General features: G+C 37.0%; 1 protein-coding gene across 1 annotated transcript in view; it reads right to left on the bottom strand.

Moving 5' to 3' along the window:
- Positions 1–20,402, bottom strand: part of LOC131035339 (mitotic spindle checkpoint protein MAD1) — a 301,909-nt gene that overhangs the window by 219,702 nt on the left and 61,805 nt on the right. The window contains exons 6-7 of the mRNA XM_057967016.2: positions 20,161–20,283; positions 11,229–11,476 (exon numbers count right to left, since the gene is read on the bottom strand). Of these exons, the coding sequence (XP_057822999.2) occupies positions 11,229–11,476; positions 20,161–20,283 (371 nt within the window). The remainder of the gene's footprint in view (positions 1–11,228; positions 11,477–20,160; positions 20,284–20,402) is intronic.

Here is a 20,402-nt window from a genome sequence, read left to right as displayed (position 1 = left end):
TGAATGAGGACTGCGATACTGGTGGAATTGTCATGCACAATGCTTCTACTCAATTCTTGCTTACTGCAAATGAAACCCTTCCTTTAGGTTCACTGTGAACTGAGAGATTGATCACAAATTACCTTCCCTGCAATTCTCAGAATGAATTCCTCGTAGAGTTTTATCAGAGCCTTGCGCACAAGATAATATTAAGCTCCACCTAACATTATTTCAAAGTTCAAACAGCAATATTCCCAATAAAATATTTATTTCGAACATTAGACTTCACCACAAAAAAATCTTTTTTGCCTATAATTGGAACCCATAAATATTTCTCTTCGATTTATATGAAACCCTTTGTCAAGGCAGCCCCTTTAATACGTGCAATATTAATATAAATCACCACAACTTCAGATAAAATTAATTTTCCTATCATTAAAATGTTTCCGGCTCCTTCAAAAACATTCAAAGTATAAAATATATCAATTGCCAGACTATAGAGCAACATACAGTCGGGCCCACTCTTATTAATACAGCAAGTTTCTGAAGTGCAATAATGCAAATAAAATATTATATGGGCTAAACTTCAGTCAAAGGAATAAGATTATATTTCTAATATTTAGCCGTCCATTCTCTCACAAAAATATCTATTTCTGAAGCAAATAACAAACAACTACAAGTTCAGGGATGACCCATCAACGCAACGGTTAGCTACAAGCCTCCTACATGGCAGGTCTCAGGTTCGAGTCTGCTCAAGCCCCATGTGTCCCACACATAGGAAATGGAGAGATAAGGTGATACCTGGGTGTGGAAGACAGGATGGCACAAGGAGTTATAAGGGTGTTAATGCCGAACAAATATATGGATGAGGCCTCTCAAAAATGTGGTCTCACTGGTTCATAGCTCCAATCAAAAGTGATTTGGCTTTGGCCCATTACCAAACTAAAAAAAACCACTATAAATTCCTTTATTAACAGAATTTATCTATAAATTTGTCTCCAAAGGAGACATCACAAATTTGCCCAGCTGTGAACTCTATCACAAATCCACCACTTGGAAGAACCAAGTTTTCGTCCAGCCCTTCTATCGAACTCCTAGAGATTTTCGTCTCTAGAAATAACAAACGCTTATCAAATTCCAAGCATCTCCCAAACATCATCAGGAACCCCTTATAAAGATCTCCAAGAAGGATCTAGAAGATAGGCCGACTTGCTGAAGATATATATTTAATAAAGTGACATTATAATTATTTTTTATTACTTTATTATTATTTAATTAAACTAATTAATATGAAGTCATCATTTGAATATTTTATTTTATTTTGACAACTTGATAAAAATCAATTTAATTAATTGTCACTGGAAAATTGGGGGAAAATTGGGGATATTACAATTTAAAGGATCTCAGAGGCAATCATGATGTGATTCTTACCAATGTGTACAGGCCTACTTTGGAGAGGGCCAAGATTAGATGCTGGGCAATCTTAGGTCCTTTAGGGACAATGTTTTGAAGGGGAATTGGATCATTGGTGGTGACTTCAATGCCGCCTTATGTCCCTCATAAAAGTCTGGAGGGAGAAGCCTTTATACCTCTAGGTCTTTGGAGTTTAGGAAGTTATGTGACACCCTTTCCTTGGCTGATATTATTCCAAAATCTGGTCAGTTTACATAGAGCAATAATAGGGTGGGTGAAGAAAACATGAGTAGAGTGGACAGATTTCTAATTAATTCAAAGTGGATCCTCTCTCAAGCCTCTTTCTAGTCTGATGTCTCCCAATTTGGTGGGTCTGACCACTAGCCCATCTCTCTTACTATTTCATCTGCCTTAAGCCTAGGGGTGTTCCTTTCAAGATGGAAGCTTTTTGGTATGAGCATGATGGTTTCAAGAAGGTGCTTGAGGGCTGGTTGTTGATGAATGTTAAAGGGAATAAAAGATACATTATCTTTAAGAAACTAGGATAAGTTAAGAAGCTAGCACAGATGTGGAATAAGCAGGGTATGGGAAATCTCTTTAACAAATTAAAGATTGAGGACAAGATCAGTAGAATTGAGGCAAACATCGGGCAGGGTGGCCTTACTGATGACGTAAGAATCAAGGAGAAATGCCTTCTCTAGAAACACAACAAGATTCTAAGGATGGAAGAGATCTTTTGGTTGCAAAAATCTAGCGTTAGATGGCTGAAGGAGGGAGACAATACCACTAGATTCTTCCACATGGCCTCCAAGATTAGGAGACAGCCTAACAAAATTGTCAAGATAACGTTTTGGGTAATGGTTTTCAAACCAGCTTCTTTCAAAGGTTCTGGGATATCATTGAAGACAATGTTTGGGCTGCTACAGAGGAATGTAGAAGAAAAAGGCCATGTTTAAATCTTGGAATGTTACCTTTTCGGCACTCATTCCCAAAAACAATGCTTCAAAATACTTTGATGAGATGAGACCAATTGCATTATGCAATGGGATTTATAAGATTGTGTTCAAAGCTATGGCCACCAAACTAAAGAAGTGTCTTGAGAAGTTTATCTCAAAGAAGCAAAGCGGTTTCTTTCTGGGCAGACATATATTAGAAGGGATTGTTCTGGCTCATGAGACTATTCATTTGATCAAATCCAAGAAGCAGGAAGGCATGATTCTCAAGCTCGATATGAATAAAGCATAAGATAGGATACCTTTGGATTTTCTAATCAAGGTTATGAGGAAATTTGGTTTTTGTGAGGATTGGTGCAGCTAGGTGTTCAATTGTACTTCCATTGTGTCTTATTCCATCCTATTTAATAGTGTTACCTGCAACTCTTTCTTTGCTAGAAGAGGGCTGGGGCAGGGGGCCCCCTCTCTCCCTTCCACTTTCTTATTGTGGCTAAAGTTTTGGGCAGGACTTTTAGGATAAGTTAATAATGGCAACATCAAAGGCCTTCAAGTTTCAGGCGGTGTTCCTAATATCTCACATCTTCAGTTTGTCCATAATACCCTTCTTTTTCGTGAGGCTGCTGCTTGAGAAGCTAGAGGGATCAAGAAAATTCTAAGTTCCTAGAAGGTCAATGTCAATAAATCTAGAATCCTTTTTTGAAAGAGTTTTTTTTTTTTCCGAGTCTTTGGAGATTAGAAGAATTCTTGGCTTTGAAGAGGACCACCTCCCCAATATTTACTTGGGTATGCCTTTGGTTGATAAAAGAACCTCAGATTTGGATTGGGGGAAGGTGGTGTCACACATTCAAGACAGATTGACCTTGTGGAAAGGACAGTGGTGTAATGTCCCCTTTTTAGCAGTCATCTGGCGATTTGTTGCTAGCCCTTTTTACCATGGTCCCGAGGGCTAACCAGGACCTTATAGGGATCGTTGATGGTTTTGGCCTAGGCAATTTCAGTTACAAGTCAATCAGAGGTGATTTGACAGTTTTTCCAAAAACTTACTATTTATAGTAAGTCAGTTTGGCTTAGTAACGAGTAAATTTTGGAGCAATTTTGGTTGACTGCATTTTGGTGCATTTAATTATTCTCCTGGATTGCAAATTAAATGGGGGCATTAATTATTTAGGCAAAAATCAAAAGTTTCTAAAGTTAAATATAACTTAAGGGGTTATTTAATGTTGAAGCTAATGTTAAAAAAGAAAAATTAAAAGTACCCCTTCCTTGTGGAGACATAAGGGGATAATAATATTCTATTCTATCTTTCATTTATTCCACATTGATGGTGCCTTGGGATGTGTGCAAAAACGAAGTAATAAATATGAGCATTTAATGAAGATTCAGACATCTTGGAAATTGTATATCTTGGAAATTGTGTTTCTGGAAATCTGAGTTTTCTGGAGAAATCTGAAATCTCTTCTTGGCTTTTGGGGATGTACACCCTCATTGGCAACATTTCTCACGTTTGTGAAAGATCAAATCTGAGAAATATGTTCTTAATTAGAATTGGAATGGCATTTTGAAGCAATATACAGTGGGAAGCATGGCTGGGTAGTTCGATTGGCAGGTATTCCTTCAAGCCTTAGCTCTAAGTTTTGTATTTGCAAACTGACCAGCAACATGGACGAATTTAAATGTGTTGAGTAGAGATGGCATAGCAAACTCAGTTTAATTATTTAACATTCGGCTGGGAGGAGGTCTATTGGTCTTCTATTAAACCTACAACGCTGGAACTTTACAGCAGATAGGGCATCCTCTTACAGGTGGTTATCCTTGGCAAGTCGAATTACCTTGATCAAGTATTATTTGGCATCAATTCCCCTCTTTGTGATGTTTGTTTTTCACATTCCCGGCAAGGTGGCTAAGATCCTCAAAGGTACTCAGCATTCTTTTCTATGGAAAGGTATGGATACTTCATTCAAGTATAATCTTGTGAGCTGGGAAGACATGCAAACCTAAGAATTTAGGTGGTCTAAAGGCTCTTGCGCTCAGCTTGCTCCGAGAATTTATGAGGAACGAGATAGACTCTGCAGCTCTGTTTTGCAGGCAAAATATCTTCAGAGGGACCTGGAGAATATGTTCAAGACTAATTATGTGCTGCCTCTTGGCTCTGGTGTCTAGAATTTCCTAAGGGTTTGTTGTAACTTCTTGAACGAACACTTACATTGGAAGATTGGTAGAGGTAACAAAATCAGATTTTGGAGATATAGATGGGCATGATCTTGCCTTCATTGACAATATGCTCCTATGTCCTCTTGCCTTACAGATGAAACCTCGAAACGGGAAGCTTGCCAAATATTATATGATTGGTTCTCTTGTGCATATAACGTGGATTTCCTTTGATGAGCCCAGGGGTGCTATAACTAATGCTTGTAAGGAGGTTCAATTCAAGATTGATGGCTGCCCCATCTCTAATTTAGATGATAGAAAGGTCTAAAGTGGAAATGCTAGCGGAGCTATGTCGGTCAAATCAGCTTATCATTATCTATCTCACAGAGACATGGAGGTGCACTCTTCAATTTCCAATATCATATGGAATAAGATGGGTCTTTCCAAAGCCACTGCTTTCTTGTGGATGGCCTAGAGGAGACATGTGTTGACTTGGCATAGGTTGCAGCTCATGGGGCATAATGGCCCTTCCAAGTGTGACTTATGCAAGAATGGTAGAGAAGATAATGATCATCTTACCATTCATTGTCGGTTTGCTTCAGAAAAATGGGATTTTTTCCTCCAAAGATGGGGCCTTTTCTAGTCTATGCCTCGCAGCCTCCTGGGCCTTTGAGTGCTAGAAATTAAAAGTTATCAGTCCTAGCCTCCACTTCATTTGGCATGTTGCTCGCTCCATCATCGTGTGGCCAATTTGGCGGGAAATAAATCATAAAGTTTTCCAAAACAAGCAGAGGCCTATTCGTCAAAACCTGGGACATGGTGAAATCCATGATTTCTGAGTTAGGCAATGTTCACAACAAGGAAGATTGGCAAGTTAGAGAAGACACAGGGTGGGCGGATGCTCGGCCTAACTTCAGATGGTTAGGTGGAAGGATGTAGACATTCTCATCAAAAGTTCAGAACAGCAGGTGGCAGACCCCTCGCTCTAATTGGATAAAGTTTAATCCGAGCAGGGCCAATAGTGGTGGTATATTTAGAGATCACCGTGGTCAACCTCTTTGGCTGGTTTGTGCAAGATATGGGAGAAGCAACAAGCAATATTGTCCAGGCTCAGGCTCTTTGGTCGAGCCTTAAAATCGCTATTAAATTCAATTGGCAGAGACTCAGGGTGGAAGGTGATTCAAAGCTTATTATTGACCTGATGAATGGCGGCTCCTCTCAACACTAGAAACTGAGTTCTATTATTTTTGAATCTAAGCAAATTGCTTCTCTATTTCCTGAGATATCCTTTAAACATATTGAAAGGGACCGTAATGGATCTGCAGACTGGGCAGCCAACTTTGGGGTTGTTTTGAAGGGCAGAACTAATAATCCAATCATTCATTGGTCTGTTTCTTACCTGATGCAACTCCTCAAGCTTATTCAATATGATATTAAAGAGCATCCATCGGATGCTAGGTCTCACCTGAGCACTTGATCCTCCTGGGTTGTGATTTAGAATATTCACATGGTCTCCCCCTGTCAATCTTTCTTTTTTGTGGTTCTCTTGTTGATTTCCTGCGATTCGATCTGGGTGTGTTGTTCATTTCTTTGGGGCTTCTACTCATTATTTTTGGTTCTATGGTTCCTGGTCCCAAAAACCAAGTTTTACATATCAAAAAAAAAATTGATTAAAAATAAAAAATTATATGAAAGAAAAATAAATATTAAGTTAAGCAAATGAAATGCTTGTCAATTATAATGAAAGGTAAAATAATAAGTTTTTCGCTTCATACCCTCAGTGGTCGTTGGAAGGAAGGAGAAAAGATGCATAGAAAAGAAAAAATGTGTAGAAGCCAGAAGATTCTAAAGTTTTGAAGATGAAACGCCTAGCAATGCCCAAAAACCCCAAATAAAATTGTGCAGAAAAAATAAAAATTGTGCAAGACAAAGTATTGAGAAATCATACAAGATGACGAAATTGTTGTACCATTCCCAACGATTAGGATTTATTTATAACAAAAGGAAACCTAATATTTTGCGACTCATTTTAGGATAAACTGCATATCTCTCCAGATTCATGTCATTTTTTAAACGCAAATCCAATGCAGTTAAATAAATGGCATTTATTTGAAATGTGCAGTTATGGTTTTCATGTCAAACTGATGTTGTATCCATACCAGGTATGGCGGTACACGTAATAAGGGAGGGGGATGCATATCCTTCAAGCTTGACAATAACAAATAGAAGTTAAAAAACTGGAGGTTAGGTTTATCCCTTGGTTCGAAACTTTTTATCCAAAAATCAAAAGCAACACTATCACTATTTAAGATATATGGCCAAAATGGTGCAGGGCATTGCTTTTTAATGCAAACAATTCACAGTTTCCCCAATTTCACACAAATTGACATCAAATAATGGGCATGCCTTCCCAGTGCAGCAAACAACATTCATGTACAGTAATCTAACCATCACAAATTCATAAATTCAGTCCAAGTTAATTCAATACTCCTTTCTATAATTTTTTTTGAAAAAAAGACTTCACTACCTTATCTTCCTACAAATTTCTCTTGTTATAGAACAAGGGGTTCAATCACAAAATTAATCTCTAGTATTATACAAATAGAAATCAAAATTGTTGCAACTTACAATTCATCCAAAATCAATATAACAATACTGCATTCTCAATCTATCTGAATTCCTATGTTTACCTATGATTTTTCAATCTTTCTCTTTATGTAAGAAACATCTATTTTCTCCTCTCAAACTAAATTTTCAGAAATAGAACTTTTCAAATCATATTAAATAGAATTCAATATCATGTTATCACAATCCCAAGTATCTATTTCGTTCACGAATTGACTTTTATTCATAGTCCTACTAGATTTTAAAGTTCCATCACTAATTTCTTCCCTGAAAAAAAATCTCACACAAAATCAAGACAACTCTTTCATATACAAAGATCTTAAATTCATTATTAGCCAAATGAAATATTTTCTACAATATTCCAGGATTTAAAATTCAACCTTGTTTAATGAACACTTTGACAAAGTTTGAAGAAGAATCCACTCGCAAATCAAAACCCTTGAATTTCAAAAATACTTAATTCTTCAAGCATTTCAAAAATACTTAATTCTTCAAGCATTTCAAAAATCATGTGTCTTTTTCTAAAATGGCAAAAAAATCTTCCCAGAAGAAATTATATCCAGCAAATTATATTCAGCAAATGACTACACAAGGAAGGAAACACAACCCCATGGTCTCGCATGGCATACTACATCTAGAGTCAATAACCACATCCAAATTACCATGTAACAGAACAAATAACATCACTTAGCAAACATCTTTAAGGGCACCAAAATGAGGGATGTTAAATCAAAAACCTTAACATCTAGTCTTTTAACCTAGCTACAGAACATTAACACTTTTGCCACTTTTCCAAGTCTTAGGCAAAGTAAACCTATGATTTGGCCACCCAAACAGTGCACCATGATTCAACCTTCACATTTCATCTCAATGTGACGGGAAAAACTGAGGAGTTTGCCATTAAAAGGTGCACTCAGATCTCATTCAGACATGAGCAGAGATCACTTGAATCTCTACCACTTTTCATAATGATTGAGCAGAAGTGTGTACCCAGCTGTACAGTGTTCACTAAATGTTACTTCAGACCCTTGCCCAGTGGAATTTCGAATGCTTAAGCTCCTTTTTACTGATCTGCTCTACCATTCTCTGCTCTTACATGCCATTTTGAATGCCAGAATGCCATCATTTGTTTTATTGGACTTGTTAATGATTGCTTCAATCTGCACCTATAAATGTTGTTAAATACCACGACGAGACAAGCTTTTACAAATTGACCAGGAAGATCACAAACTGAATAGATTAACACAAGGCCGAGGATCATTTGATGACAAAAACAAACTATAGGAGTATGATTGTTGTTGAGTTTCACATTGGTGCCAACATTTCGAAATTGGGGGTGTGAAAGGCCTGTATGTTACAAGAATTACTAGCACAGTCATAAATATGCAAGATCATTTACCCTCTTGCAAAAAGCCACTGGAATGCTTTAAATCTTTCACAACATAAGAGTTGGCTAAACTTCCTAATTGGTAGTCTACACTACAAGGGAAATGTATATTACAAATTTTCTCTCTACATCTAAAAGAGCAATTCACCTGGACTTCGCAAGAGTTACTAGGAGTATCTCAAATTATTTTACTGACCTTTGCATAGTAATCAAGAAGGGCATCTATCTCTTCTTTTGATCCAGATTCTAATGTAGATTATTTTACCCTTTGGCTTATATTTATTGGTATTGTTTCCATTTGTTTTTGACAAGGGACCTTCCTTTTGTATGGTTGATTGCTTTCATCCTAATTTTAGATACCCCATTTCCGTTGTAATTCATCATGGTGCTCTTGATTAGCTATTGTAATTTCTACTTTTGATTACAACAAGCCTAATTTAGTCAATCATACGCATCAATATAATATCTTCCCTTCTATGGTCACTTGCAAAAATTATTTGCTCTTCGAATCAAATCCTGTGAAAATCTTTCATATTTCTGTAGACATTTTCAGGAATGAAAAAAATTATTCATTCATATTGAAATATCGATTTGGTAATCTTTCCAACTCATAGTTTGATTGTCTATTGAACATTTTCTATATTGCCTTCATATATTATGCTCTTCCTTCACACACTTCAGAAAGCAAATCCAGCTGTCATGCCCCCTTTCTAGAGTGGACATCAGAGACGGAGCAGTTGGCCTATCATTGGAGTCTCGTAGGCTAGCAGAGGTTGATTAGGACTCATTCAATGCATATAGTGACTGGATTTAGCTTTACAGGCAGTTTGGAGCCAGTTTGGAGCAGTTCCTAGATTTTAGGGGATATCCCTAAATTTTAGGAGGTCGTGACAGTTGCCAGTCGTGAGGTTATTCATGACCTTTCAGATGGTTTCAGTTTCAGGACGACAAGGTGTGTTCCCTAGTTTCTAGGAGCATCCCTAGATTTTAGGGAAGGGACTGCCAATTGATCCATGATTTCCGACATCAGTCACAGACAGGTGACAGGTTCAGTTTCAAACTTTTGGTGTGTTTCGAGCTTTCTGTAGCTATTTGAGTTATATTTTTAATATATTTAAATATTTCCTAAGTTAGCGTTTTAATATTTTAAATAAGGCTATGTCTATAGCCATTTCGGAGTAATAAGGGGTTTTTGGCTTGATCTAGATTCGTATGCCCATGTGTTATAGCTCACTGGAAAGGTCTTCAACTTTTCTAAATGATTTTCACTTGCCAGGGTCCTTTTGGCGCTTGGAGTTATTTTATATTGAAAAAGTGGTGTTTTCTCTATACTTGGGCGCCCAATATTGGGAAATATAACTTTATATTAAAGCGCACTTTTCATATATCTTTAGGGTTCGATTTGGAAGGAAAGAGATATAAGGAGAAGGAAACCTAATTTCTCATTATCTTTTACATATTGAAAACTTGTTTGGTGCGATATTGCTCTGGTAGAGCAATTCTTCAATCTGGGATGCAAACCCCATGATTGGTACTGGCTGGGACGTAGCCCTTAGCTATTGATTGGCAGTGGATTCTTTTGGCATTGGCATTATTTGTCAGAGTGTATGCGCTATTCCTTGTGGAGATTCAGATTGCTTGGTAAGGGTTTCAGCAGGGTGGTTGAATTTCCCAGCTGGGGCGTGATTGTTTCAGCTTGATGCCACCATTACAGCAGGTACACTATACGCTGGAAGTGGTGAAGACTTTCATTCAGCCATAGCTGGTGTTCTTGGTTTGTGTTCATCATCTACCCTTCAGTTGGCACCATTATGGGATGTAAGCACATTCCCAGTGCGTAGGGAATAATTTGGATATTATAAATCAGAAATCTGCCTGGTACGATTTGTATCAATTCTGATTTAATTGAATGTTCCTACTTGTTTCACTTTCCTTCCTTATTTGCTGTTCTTTATTCATTACTTGCTTATATATTCAAAAAATACAAAAAGGAAACCAAACATTCTGCAACTTCTCTCTATTCAGTAAGATCGTCAGCAAAAATCACAGGAAAATATAGTTTATTATTTTAAAAATTACAGCAGATCAGCAAGGGGATCCATCAGGGATCTTTCACCAGCAGTCTTTAGACTCCAATTTTTTTCTACACAGTTTCCAAACATATAAAATTTACAATATACTACAGCCAGATCTAAATTGATAGCTTTGATGCCTATTCTTCCATCCAGTTTTCCAAATCAGATCAGGTTGAATCATAATGGCAAGGAGCATGAAATGGTCAAGTTTTTGACTGGATAGAAATTAAAACTGAAGATCAAACAATTCCTTGTTATTTTACTATTTATTTATGAATCTATATTTTTTTTTCCATAGATTTAAAGATTTGCCTTTTAATGTCTATTGCTTTAACAATATTATGTATCATTATTTACAAATCTAAGAGGACAGCTTCCACAATATGGACCAAGCATTCCTTCTATAAAAACTTGTCAGATTCCATTCACACTAATAGAAACAAACCAATGACAAATAATCACCACAAACAACCAACCATAAAACATGCTTCCATTCAGACAGACTTCATGTCTATTTTTTTATCACAAACGTCAATTGTTTAAAATTATTACACTGTCCATTTGTTCTAACAGCTGTTGTGTGGATAACAGATATACAACCTTAAATGAAGAAAAAAAAAAAAAATTAAAACATAGGAAAGATCGTACTTTTGTAAGTCTGAAATCTTCCGAGGCACATCATCAGGACTGTCTATGCCAGGAAGATCACCAATCATAGATCTCCAGGACTTCAACTGATTTTCCAAGTCAATTATTTTCAACTGAAGCTCTGGCAAACATTCTATGGCTGATTCAGCCCGATCTGCGCGCTGCTTTTCTTCCAAAAGTTTCTCTCTTAACAACTCAGCATTCACATGAAATATCTTCAATTTTCTTGCCTCAGCCACTTCAGCCTCCTGATAGAATAAATCAAAATAGTTCCACCATTGATGGGTTTGGAACGTCAGATCTATTCAGAAAATTTAGCATCAAAACAAAAAAAGTATATTGCATAGCTGGATTTGCATATTTTCAGAGCTGAGGCATGCAAAGCACATCAAACAATTTTTAGTATATTAAAAATATTATATTCATTAGAAGAAAGTACCAAAACAACAAATTGTTATCTGAATTCCTCATCAACCAAGTAAAGAAATCGAAACACATACAGAAGAAATGTCATTCAGCATCCATTTATCACTCAAATGGAAGGTCATTAATCCCAATTAAATTGGTGTTCTGGTAGAAAACACGAGTTGCAAAAGCTTAATATGTTGGCAAACCAATGCATTGAAGAAGAGGAAAACAAACCCTCTAAACATGGATGATACCACAATGAAAATGTAAGCTTTACTAGAATGAGTGTTATGTACAAAAAGAAAGTAATTTCAGAGATCAGATGTGAAGACACATCACCTTTGATTTTTACATCCAGAGGACACTTTATTTATAGCTATATATGGGAAGAAATGAAAAAACAAATATAGAAAATAAAACTGTGCTAGAGAATATGAACATCCATGTGACAGCTGTCTCCCCAAGAAGTGAAGAAGGTTTGTAAAGAAGTGAACATACTAATTAACACTACTTTGGTTATTGATAAATTGTGACTAGGTTGCGATATTGATAAATTGTGACTTGGTTGCCAAATGGATGGGCACCAATCCTAAAAAGTGATGATTCAATCAAACGCTTAAAATGAACAAGACTTTTAACCAGTAGATTAGAGTTAGTAAGTAGGTTTCTATGCAGTTCATGACTCATTGTTACAACCAAGAAATATCTAAATCAAACCTTAAAAGTTTTACCTTGAGAATCATGCTATGCATATATTTTATCAGCATTATGGAGGTCTTATGCAGCTAGTTAGTCTTTGACCTAATGACAATAATAGGGGTCAAGCATACATTGATTGTAGTTGTTACAATTTACAATCACGTTAGATATTAATTGGTTCAAAACCCTATGAAGGATACCTCTAGGAATACCCTCTTGAGTTTTAGTTGACCTTGATGTACAAAAGAGATTACCCACTCTTGTCACTTGTAATGGCCCTTACTAATTCTGACCTGAATTTTTTCAGTTTGCCTGTGTGGCATTTCGTCAAACACTTTGCATGTAGGGTCTTGTTGTGACCTATTTCACACATCACCCCATTGCAAATGGGGACCCCAATAGTTTGCTTTTTAGGGTTTTGTCTAAGCGTTGCAATTTCATAACTCTGTTTTTTAGAGTTTAGAGTTAGGGTCACCCCGAGCCAAATAGAGAAGTCATAGCCTGATCAGTATCTAAACATCACCAAAGCACTCAGAAGGCACGAAGGACGAAGATCGCAATTGCTTTGGGTCATTTTTGACAACTTTCTATTTTTAGAAATTTTGTTTTTTGCTTGCTTTATTTTTGGCACTTTGGGACCAACCCAGGAAGCAGCTTTTTTGGCTTGCTTTTTTGCTTTTTGTTTTTTCTCTTTTTTGAAATTAGACCTAGGGTTTGGTCCCTCAAGTCATGACATCAGTGCCCATGTCTTCAGAGTCAAAAAATTATGTCTCTAAGTGTAAAAAGCAAGGGAAAAGCTCAGGGATAGGGTTTGTTCTAGAAGATCCAGATAAAAACATGGCAGATCAAACTCAAGCATGGCAATGGAATAAAGTTTGGAAGGTGGCCATCAAGTTTGCACAAGGTTTAGTCATTGCAAAAGACTAACAAAGTCCGCCCAAGGAAGAATGGCCAATGTCTTGCCGATCATGAAGACTGCCATGTTTTATGTCTTATCAGACAGCCAAGTCTGCCCTATGCATGGCACATGAAGCTTGAAGTCTGCCTAGCATATGGGATGGATGGCACAACACCTCAAACTCTGCCATGCCTAAGACAAGACAAACTCTGACCTGCAGCATGGTAGAAGGCAGTGCCAAAACCAACTTGAAGTCCGCTAGGCATGTGAAAGGTGTGGCACATGATGCATGAAGTCCGCCTTGGTCAAGTTGTCCAATGGCTATTGAAGTCCGCCCAGCTCAAAGGAAGCATGTCTAATGAACCTCAAAGTCCGCCCTATCCAGAAATGACCAATCAAACTTGAAGTCCGCTCAAGGAGAAAGTAAGGCATAAAAAGCAATGGCCAAACACTTGTCAAGTCCAACTTAAGCAATGTGAAAGATGTCTAAGCCTCTACAAACTCCGACGTGCAATTAAAAGGATTGTCCAAACAATGTCCAAGCTCTCTCCAACTCCACCATAGAAAAGATGTCCAAGCATGTGCCAAGTCCGCCTTGGCAAGGAAGCCTTCAAGTCCGCCCAAGTTGGAAAGCACGATTGGACATTACAATCGCCTAAGGACATGTCCCAGTGCTGCACTCGTATCCTTTTTATTAAATAAGAATTGAGATTGGTTTTGATTAAATAATTGAAGTTTAATTGCAAATTAGATTAGTTATATGTATATTTGTTGCATTCTAACACTCTGTTTTGCAGGTCAGTGATCTCTAACTAGTAGGGACATTACATCATCATTCATCTTCAATATCACTCCTATGCAATTAGCTTTCAATTCTAATGCATTTCAACCATTTTCGTAATTTGGGTGAAATATTGAGCTATATTTTAACTAAATTTACTAAGGTTGCTATTTAATTAGAATTATTTAATGGGCACCTTAGTGTTATAGCTTGTTGGAACCAGGATGAAAAGTTTTAAATGTTGGGATGCTTATGAGGTTATTTTATGTGCCCAGAAAAATTAAATAATGAATTAAATGACTTTTTGGAGATATACGTCTTAATTAAATTATAAAGTGATTTTATATTGAACTTTTAGAAAGTTCCCAAGATGGTTATAAAAGAAGGTTGACAGCTCATTTGTTACACACGAAAGATTCAAAAGCTTGTTTATTTCTCTCCAGAGATTTCTGAGCTTTGTGTCAGTGGCCTAACTGTTGATTGTGGAACAAAAACCCCAATGGTTTCTTGGTGCTAAGGATGGAAATCCTCTTGCAAGTATAAAAACCCTCATTCGTGGTGCATCTTTGGAGGCAAATCCAAACAGGGTTTGTATTTTTGCAAAAAGAGGTTTCTAGTTTTGCTTTTTGATTAATCAATTGTGGTTTATTGAAATTTTTTAAGACTCTTGGAAAAACACAAATTTCAGGTTTTGAGTTATAATGGACTTCCATTCTAGATGCCTTAGTTAATCTAAAATTTATCTATAGATTTGGGCGATTGAATGAGTTCCTTATTGTGGGTCAAATAAGAAGATTTCAGAGGAGGACGTTTTTTTTAATTGAAGGATATCAGTATTCTAGATGCCTAAGTGAAAGACATCCTTGGACGACTATTTGATACTTGTTGTTGGGAGACGTGAGGATTGTCTAGGGAGGTCAATTTCCTTATTCATCAACTAAATATCTTTCTCACACCAAAACCTGGAATATAGGGTGCTGGCTGTAGAAAAATGTATACAATGAGGGTTTATATTTGCTAGTTGAACCTTTGAAGTATTGGACGTGGGGAAATAAGAGAGCTGGACATGAGACTAAGAAGCATTGCAGCTGGACGTAAGGCATTTTCTTTAGCAAATGGATTTGATCGTGGATCTTGTATACTGGCATCGATAAAGTCAGCCACTCATATGATGGAAGTATCGATTTCATTGCAATTTTTTTATTGCATAGGAACATGACTAGCAATGAAACAGTTGGGCAATAATTCTCTAATTCTTTCGGACTTGTGTTATTGATAACATTACAATGATAGCATTGGTAGCAATACTAGAGCATGAGACACATTCATGTCACTCAACGTAAAGATGTTCAGAATGTGCAATTACACATCTCATTTATAAGACAAAATCATATTCCATGTTTTTGCATTATGGGGCCTTGGACTGTGGAAGTGTTTAGGCAGCAAAATTTAAGTGTAGCTCTCTGGAAATAAATATAATATGCATGTTTCACTCACCTTAGGTATTTCAAGACATCAAGCTTGCACAATTTTCCAGAAATTCAAACATTTCTTAGTTATTTTTCCAATATGAGTTTTATATTTTCGAGGCCCTGATGTGGAATATACCATTATGCTTTAATCTATAAATTCAAAAGTTCATGCATTTGTACGTCTTCAACAGAATGTCTGATATAATTCAGGCATGCCCTTCAGAACTATAATGCCCTTTAGGTAATGGAGAAAGCCTTTCAATCCAAATCATCAAACAAATACAACAGATCAGATGTATGAAATGTAATGAACTGACACAATCCATAAAGAAAAACCCATATCTAAAATCTTGTGTTTGGTTGACTACAATCAGGAGAGGAAAGTGTGACAGGTACATCAAGTAATAGGAGAAAAGAAATAAAGTGGCCAAAGTGGTCAGCTTACAAGCTTCTAATAGATTTAAAATATCATGGCATCTGTTTCCTATAAGGTAAAATTTCAATCAAGTACACCACAGACTCTCTCTAGTCATAAGTTCATCAAATTCTAGGTGGGAGATAAGATGCAAATTCATTTCTTTAATATGCATGTATACCTGTGATATACATGCATTGATATATTGATATGCATCCATAATATCAGCCCCACAATCAGCCATAGTCCAAAGTTGTCGTCATTCAGGAGAAATGGCAAAGTAGTTTTGGCTTTGGTTTCAGCAAGTGGTATTATGTTTGTTAGTAACTGAGCATTGTGTGTGTGGGCCCCATTTTTCAACCTTCAAGAATATAAATGTCCTAATTTATGATTATTTCTTGTGAATTACTGTTCAACAGTACAAGAATACCTACAATCTTTCCTTATATTTTGAGTGTTAATTTACAAGAAGACTATTGTGCTAACATGAATCTGTCCTACATGGAGCGCGCACGTGGAGGAAGAGCTAGGGCTGCGGGAGAGAATGCAGATGAAGGGGAAGATGGAGATCCTTACGAGGATGAGGATCCTCTCCGAGCGGGCTGTTTTGTGGCATTGTTGGCATCTTCCCTTTCCTTTCTCGGCACGGATCTTGCAGCCTATTGGGTGCTTTTTTGTTTGGATTCTTCCTGCATTTGTGGTTTTTGTTCTTTCCACGACGTTTGTTGTTTGTGGTGGTTCTCCTTTACTGGAGTGGGTCGTGGTATAGAGGGTCTGTCTTTTGCTGGTTCCATGGACCTTGTGCTTCTTTGTTTCCATTTTTCATGTGGGAATCTGTTTTTGCTCTAGCTCTCATCTTATTTTCCATATTTTTGTTTGAGAACCTGCTGATGGGCTTCGTTAGGGTTTGGTTCTCCTTCCCTCTTTTCTCCTTCTCTGCCAGTTCTATCGAGGTGATTGGCTCTTCTATTGAGGTGGAGAGTGGCTGGTTGGGTTAAGTTGGATGGAGTCTTTTGGGGGCTTTGTTGCCCTGTTTCTTGAGGTTCTGAGAGCCTTTCTAAAACCCAATATTCGAGCAAACTGGTATTGTTTTGATCTTTTGACTCTGGATCTGGTGGGGTTGAACAGTGATTGTCTTTTTCAGCTGACGGTCAGTGTCTCTTCAATTCCTATTGAGGTGGGTCTTCTTCCTACTGAGGTAGAAAGGAGTTGTGCTAGAAAGGAGTTGACTTTCAGATGGATTGTGCTAGAAAGGAGTTGACTTTCAGATGGATTGTCCTCGCTAGTTTCAACTTGATTGTTTTGGGAGCCACATCAAAACCCAATATGAAGGTTTCGGGAGCCTTTCAAAACCCTTTGGTTCAGGTTTGGGGAGCATTTCAAAACCCTCTGGTTCAACTGGCGGTCCATTTCTCTTCAGTTCTTATTGAGGTGGGTCTTCTTCCTATTGAGGTGGAAAGGAGTTGTGTTGGAAGGGAGTTGACTTTCAAATGGATTGTCTTTGCTGGTTTCAACTTGATGATTTTGGGAGCCAAGTCAAAACCCAATATGAAGGCTTGGGGAGCCTTTCAAAACCCTCTGGTTCCAAGTTGTTCCTTTATGCTTCTCTTCAAAACTCTGGCTGTTATGGTTTTGGGATCCTTGTTGTAATGTCCCCTTTTTAGCTCGTTCCTATCTTGATGGTTTAGCCTATTATTTTGGCCCTTGTAGGCTAAAGCAGATAGTTAGAGGGTCCTGGTGGGCAGTGGGCAGAGTGTTCTCTTCTCCAGAACTCAATTTGGTTCGGATTTGGCCTTTGTTTGACTCAGTTTCTCATACTTACTATTTATAGTAAGTTGGGGGATCATTGAGAGGGACCTTACTATTTTTAGTAGGGCAGTTAGATGCACAGTGGATGCAGTGGTTGACTCCCTGGTTTAGACGGAATCGAGAAATAATGAGTATTCATGGAGTTATGCTATTTTAATTACTAATAAAGTAATACTTTATTAATAATTAACATTAAAGGCATATTATAAAATAATGTTATAGTTGCACATTAAGTGAAGGGGTCAAGTCATCATTAAAAGGGGGCCATATTATTAATTGTTGGAACGCCTAGGCCAAGAAGATTAATATAAAATATTAATGTGCAAGTTCATGTTATAATAAATGCAAATTAAATGCTTTTTGGATAAATTCGACTTCATGGAAGGAATATAAAGGTTCCCAAGAAGAAATTGATTTCATTTTTTTGGCATTTGATAAACTCTTTTCATTAATTCACTGAGCGTTGGAGAACAGAGACGAGGGTTTCTGCAAAATCCAGAGCTTATTCGGCATTAGAGAGCGTAGCTTCTTCATTGTATCAGCATTCTGAGGTTGTGAGATATCAGTTGAAGATTGCTTAATTGTTGGCTTCATCTAGAGGTCAAGTTCGAGCTTATTGGTGAAAGATTTCAAAGGTTTTTACAAGGGTTTGGTGTGATGCTAGAGTACCCGTGAATAATAAATTACTACAGTACCCCTGAATAGTAAATCGCTACAGTACCCATGAATAGTAAATGTTACAATGCAAATGCATTTTAGAAGAGTTAATCTACAAAAATTCAAAGCGGTTTGAACAGCGATTTTCAGATTGTTGGAGGCACAGCCTTTAGAAGCCGATCAGTTTCTGTTAGCAACCTCTATTGGCAGCCACGTGGGTATTTGAAGGTCTGTTCTATCTACTCCAAACATTTCAGTCAATTCACTACTTCCAGGTCTGAACATTGTATGTATATAGCTTGATAAATGTTTGAAATGTTTAGTAAGAACAACGCTCTCTACTTATGGACGATGTATATGAAGTCCCAATGCAAACTGTGTAGAAATCAGACATATGTAATGTTCAGAAAATTATTTGTCTTCAGTTTGAAGTTTGTTGTTATGAACGTCTAAATCTTAGGACAGTTATGGCAACCTAAAAAATCTAATATTCATCTCTGTATCCAGTCATTACAAGTCAGTATATTGGAGAGTCTTGTATAAACAGAACTGAGGTGTAGAATGAAATGAATAGAAGCTTTGCATTGCATATCAAGCTAAGTATTTCAGTCATTTGGAAAGGTGTCAAGGCTGCACGTCAACTATTCGATAGAATGTCAATATATGGTCCTTGTTCAGTCAATCACATTATTCATCGGTTAATCATTCAGACTAGAAGTTATCTTTATTTCATGCATTTGGTCAACTTATGAGGAAGAAATCAGAAGTAGGACCAACCATATGCTGAAAAGAGATTGCAAGCCAAGTGTTTGATGAAATGTCGGACAACATAAACTGAAAGTTTTAAGGCAAATTTGACAAGGGACTTTACACTTGCTAAAACCCAATGTTTAGGTTACAGGTGCCTGGAAAAACCCTTGGCACTTGGTGCAGGTTAAGGGAGCCTTGTTAAAACCCTTGAATTTTCTTGTCTTGACATCTTTTGGTGTTCTCTAAGTTTTATGGTGGATGGCTTCGGCCTCCTTTTTTCCAGCTGGTTCTTCAATGATTATTCTTTAATGTTAGGCTGAAGTTGGGTTGTTGGTAGTCTATGTTGTATCTTTTGGCAGCATTCTTCTTTGGGATCCGGATCCGCGCAAAATCTGAGGGTTTCAAATCCCTTCAAAACTTGTTCTAAGGGGTTTCGGGTCCCCTCAAAACTTGTTTGATCCTTAATCAAAAACATGAATCTATCTTACAGAAAAAAACATTATTTTATCCAAACTATTAGTTATACCTAAGTCCTAACAAACCTTAATGTCAATAATACTTACCTAAAAATTCAAATCAAGAGTGGCATTAAGTAGAGAAACTTGCATCCAAAATAGTTAATTACACAACGTCATCCATCCTCAAATCCATTATCCTACTAAAAATTTGTCATAGGCAAGCTAGATTTTTCTCTAAGCAGACCATATTATCTATAGACCTACTATGCGCAAAACTATGATAAACGACCTCAACAAGTTTGACAAGGTGCTTCTGGTAATTTGGAAGAAAGCAAAAATTTATATTGGAAAGCCATTTTATGGAAAAAATAGGACTTTTCAACTTTGGGAAACCACAATTTTGTTTTTAACATTACAAAAGAATTAACAAGTAAGCTAGTCATTCTGAACGGCTAGAATGTATTAGTAGAACTAAACAATATATGAAGCTGACAAGCATGATATAAGTGAACTGCTAACATTGCATACAGATATCTCAACCAAAAATAAATAAGTTCCTAGTTTCTACTGTGAATGAAACATTACATAGTGTCTGAGCTCCTCCTGAAGATTCTTCACAATTGTATCATTTTCGTGTATGCTTGAACCTTGTGCTGCTGCTATGGTATTGGACAGTTCTTGCTCCAGTTCAGTTTTCTTATTTAAACACTGCATGATTGAAAATTCAAGAAACAAATTTTACATCAAGTTCAGATGATCTTCATCATACATGCAAAGCAAGGCATTCCAACTAAACTATATAAAATTTTATGGATAAATTACAAGTC

The sequence above is a fragment of the Cryptomeria japonica genome, chromosome 1, assembly GCF_030272615.1.
Source record: "Cryptomeria japonica chromosome 1, Sugi_1.0, whole genome shotgun sequence".
In the NCBI taxonomy this organism is placed as follows: Eukaryota; Viridiplantae; Streptophyta; class Pinopsida; order Cupressales; family Cupressaceae; genus Cryptomeria; species Cryptomeria japonica.
The sequence above is the reverse complement of the archived record's forward strand: the minus strand, read 5'-3'. Positions and strand labels throughout refer to the sequence as shown.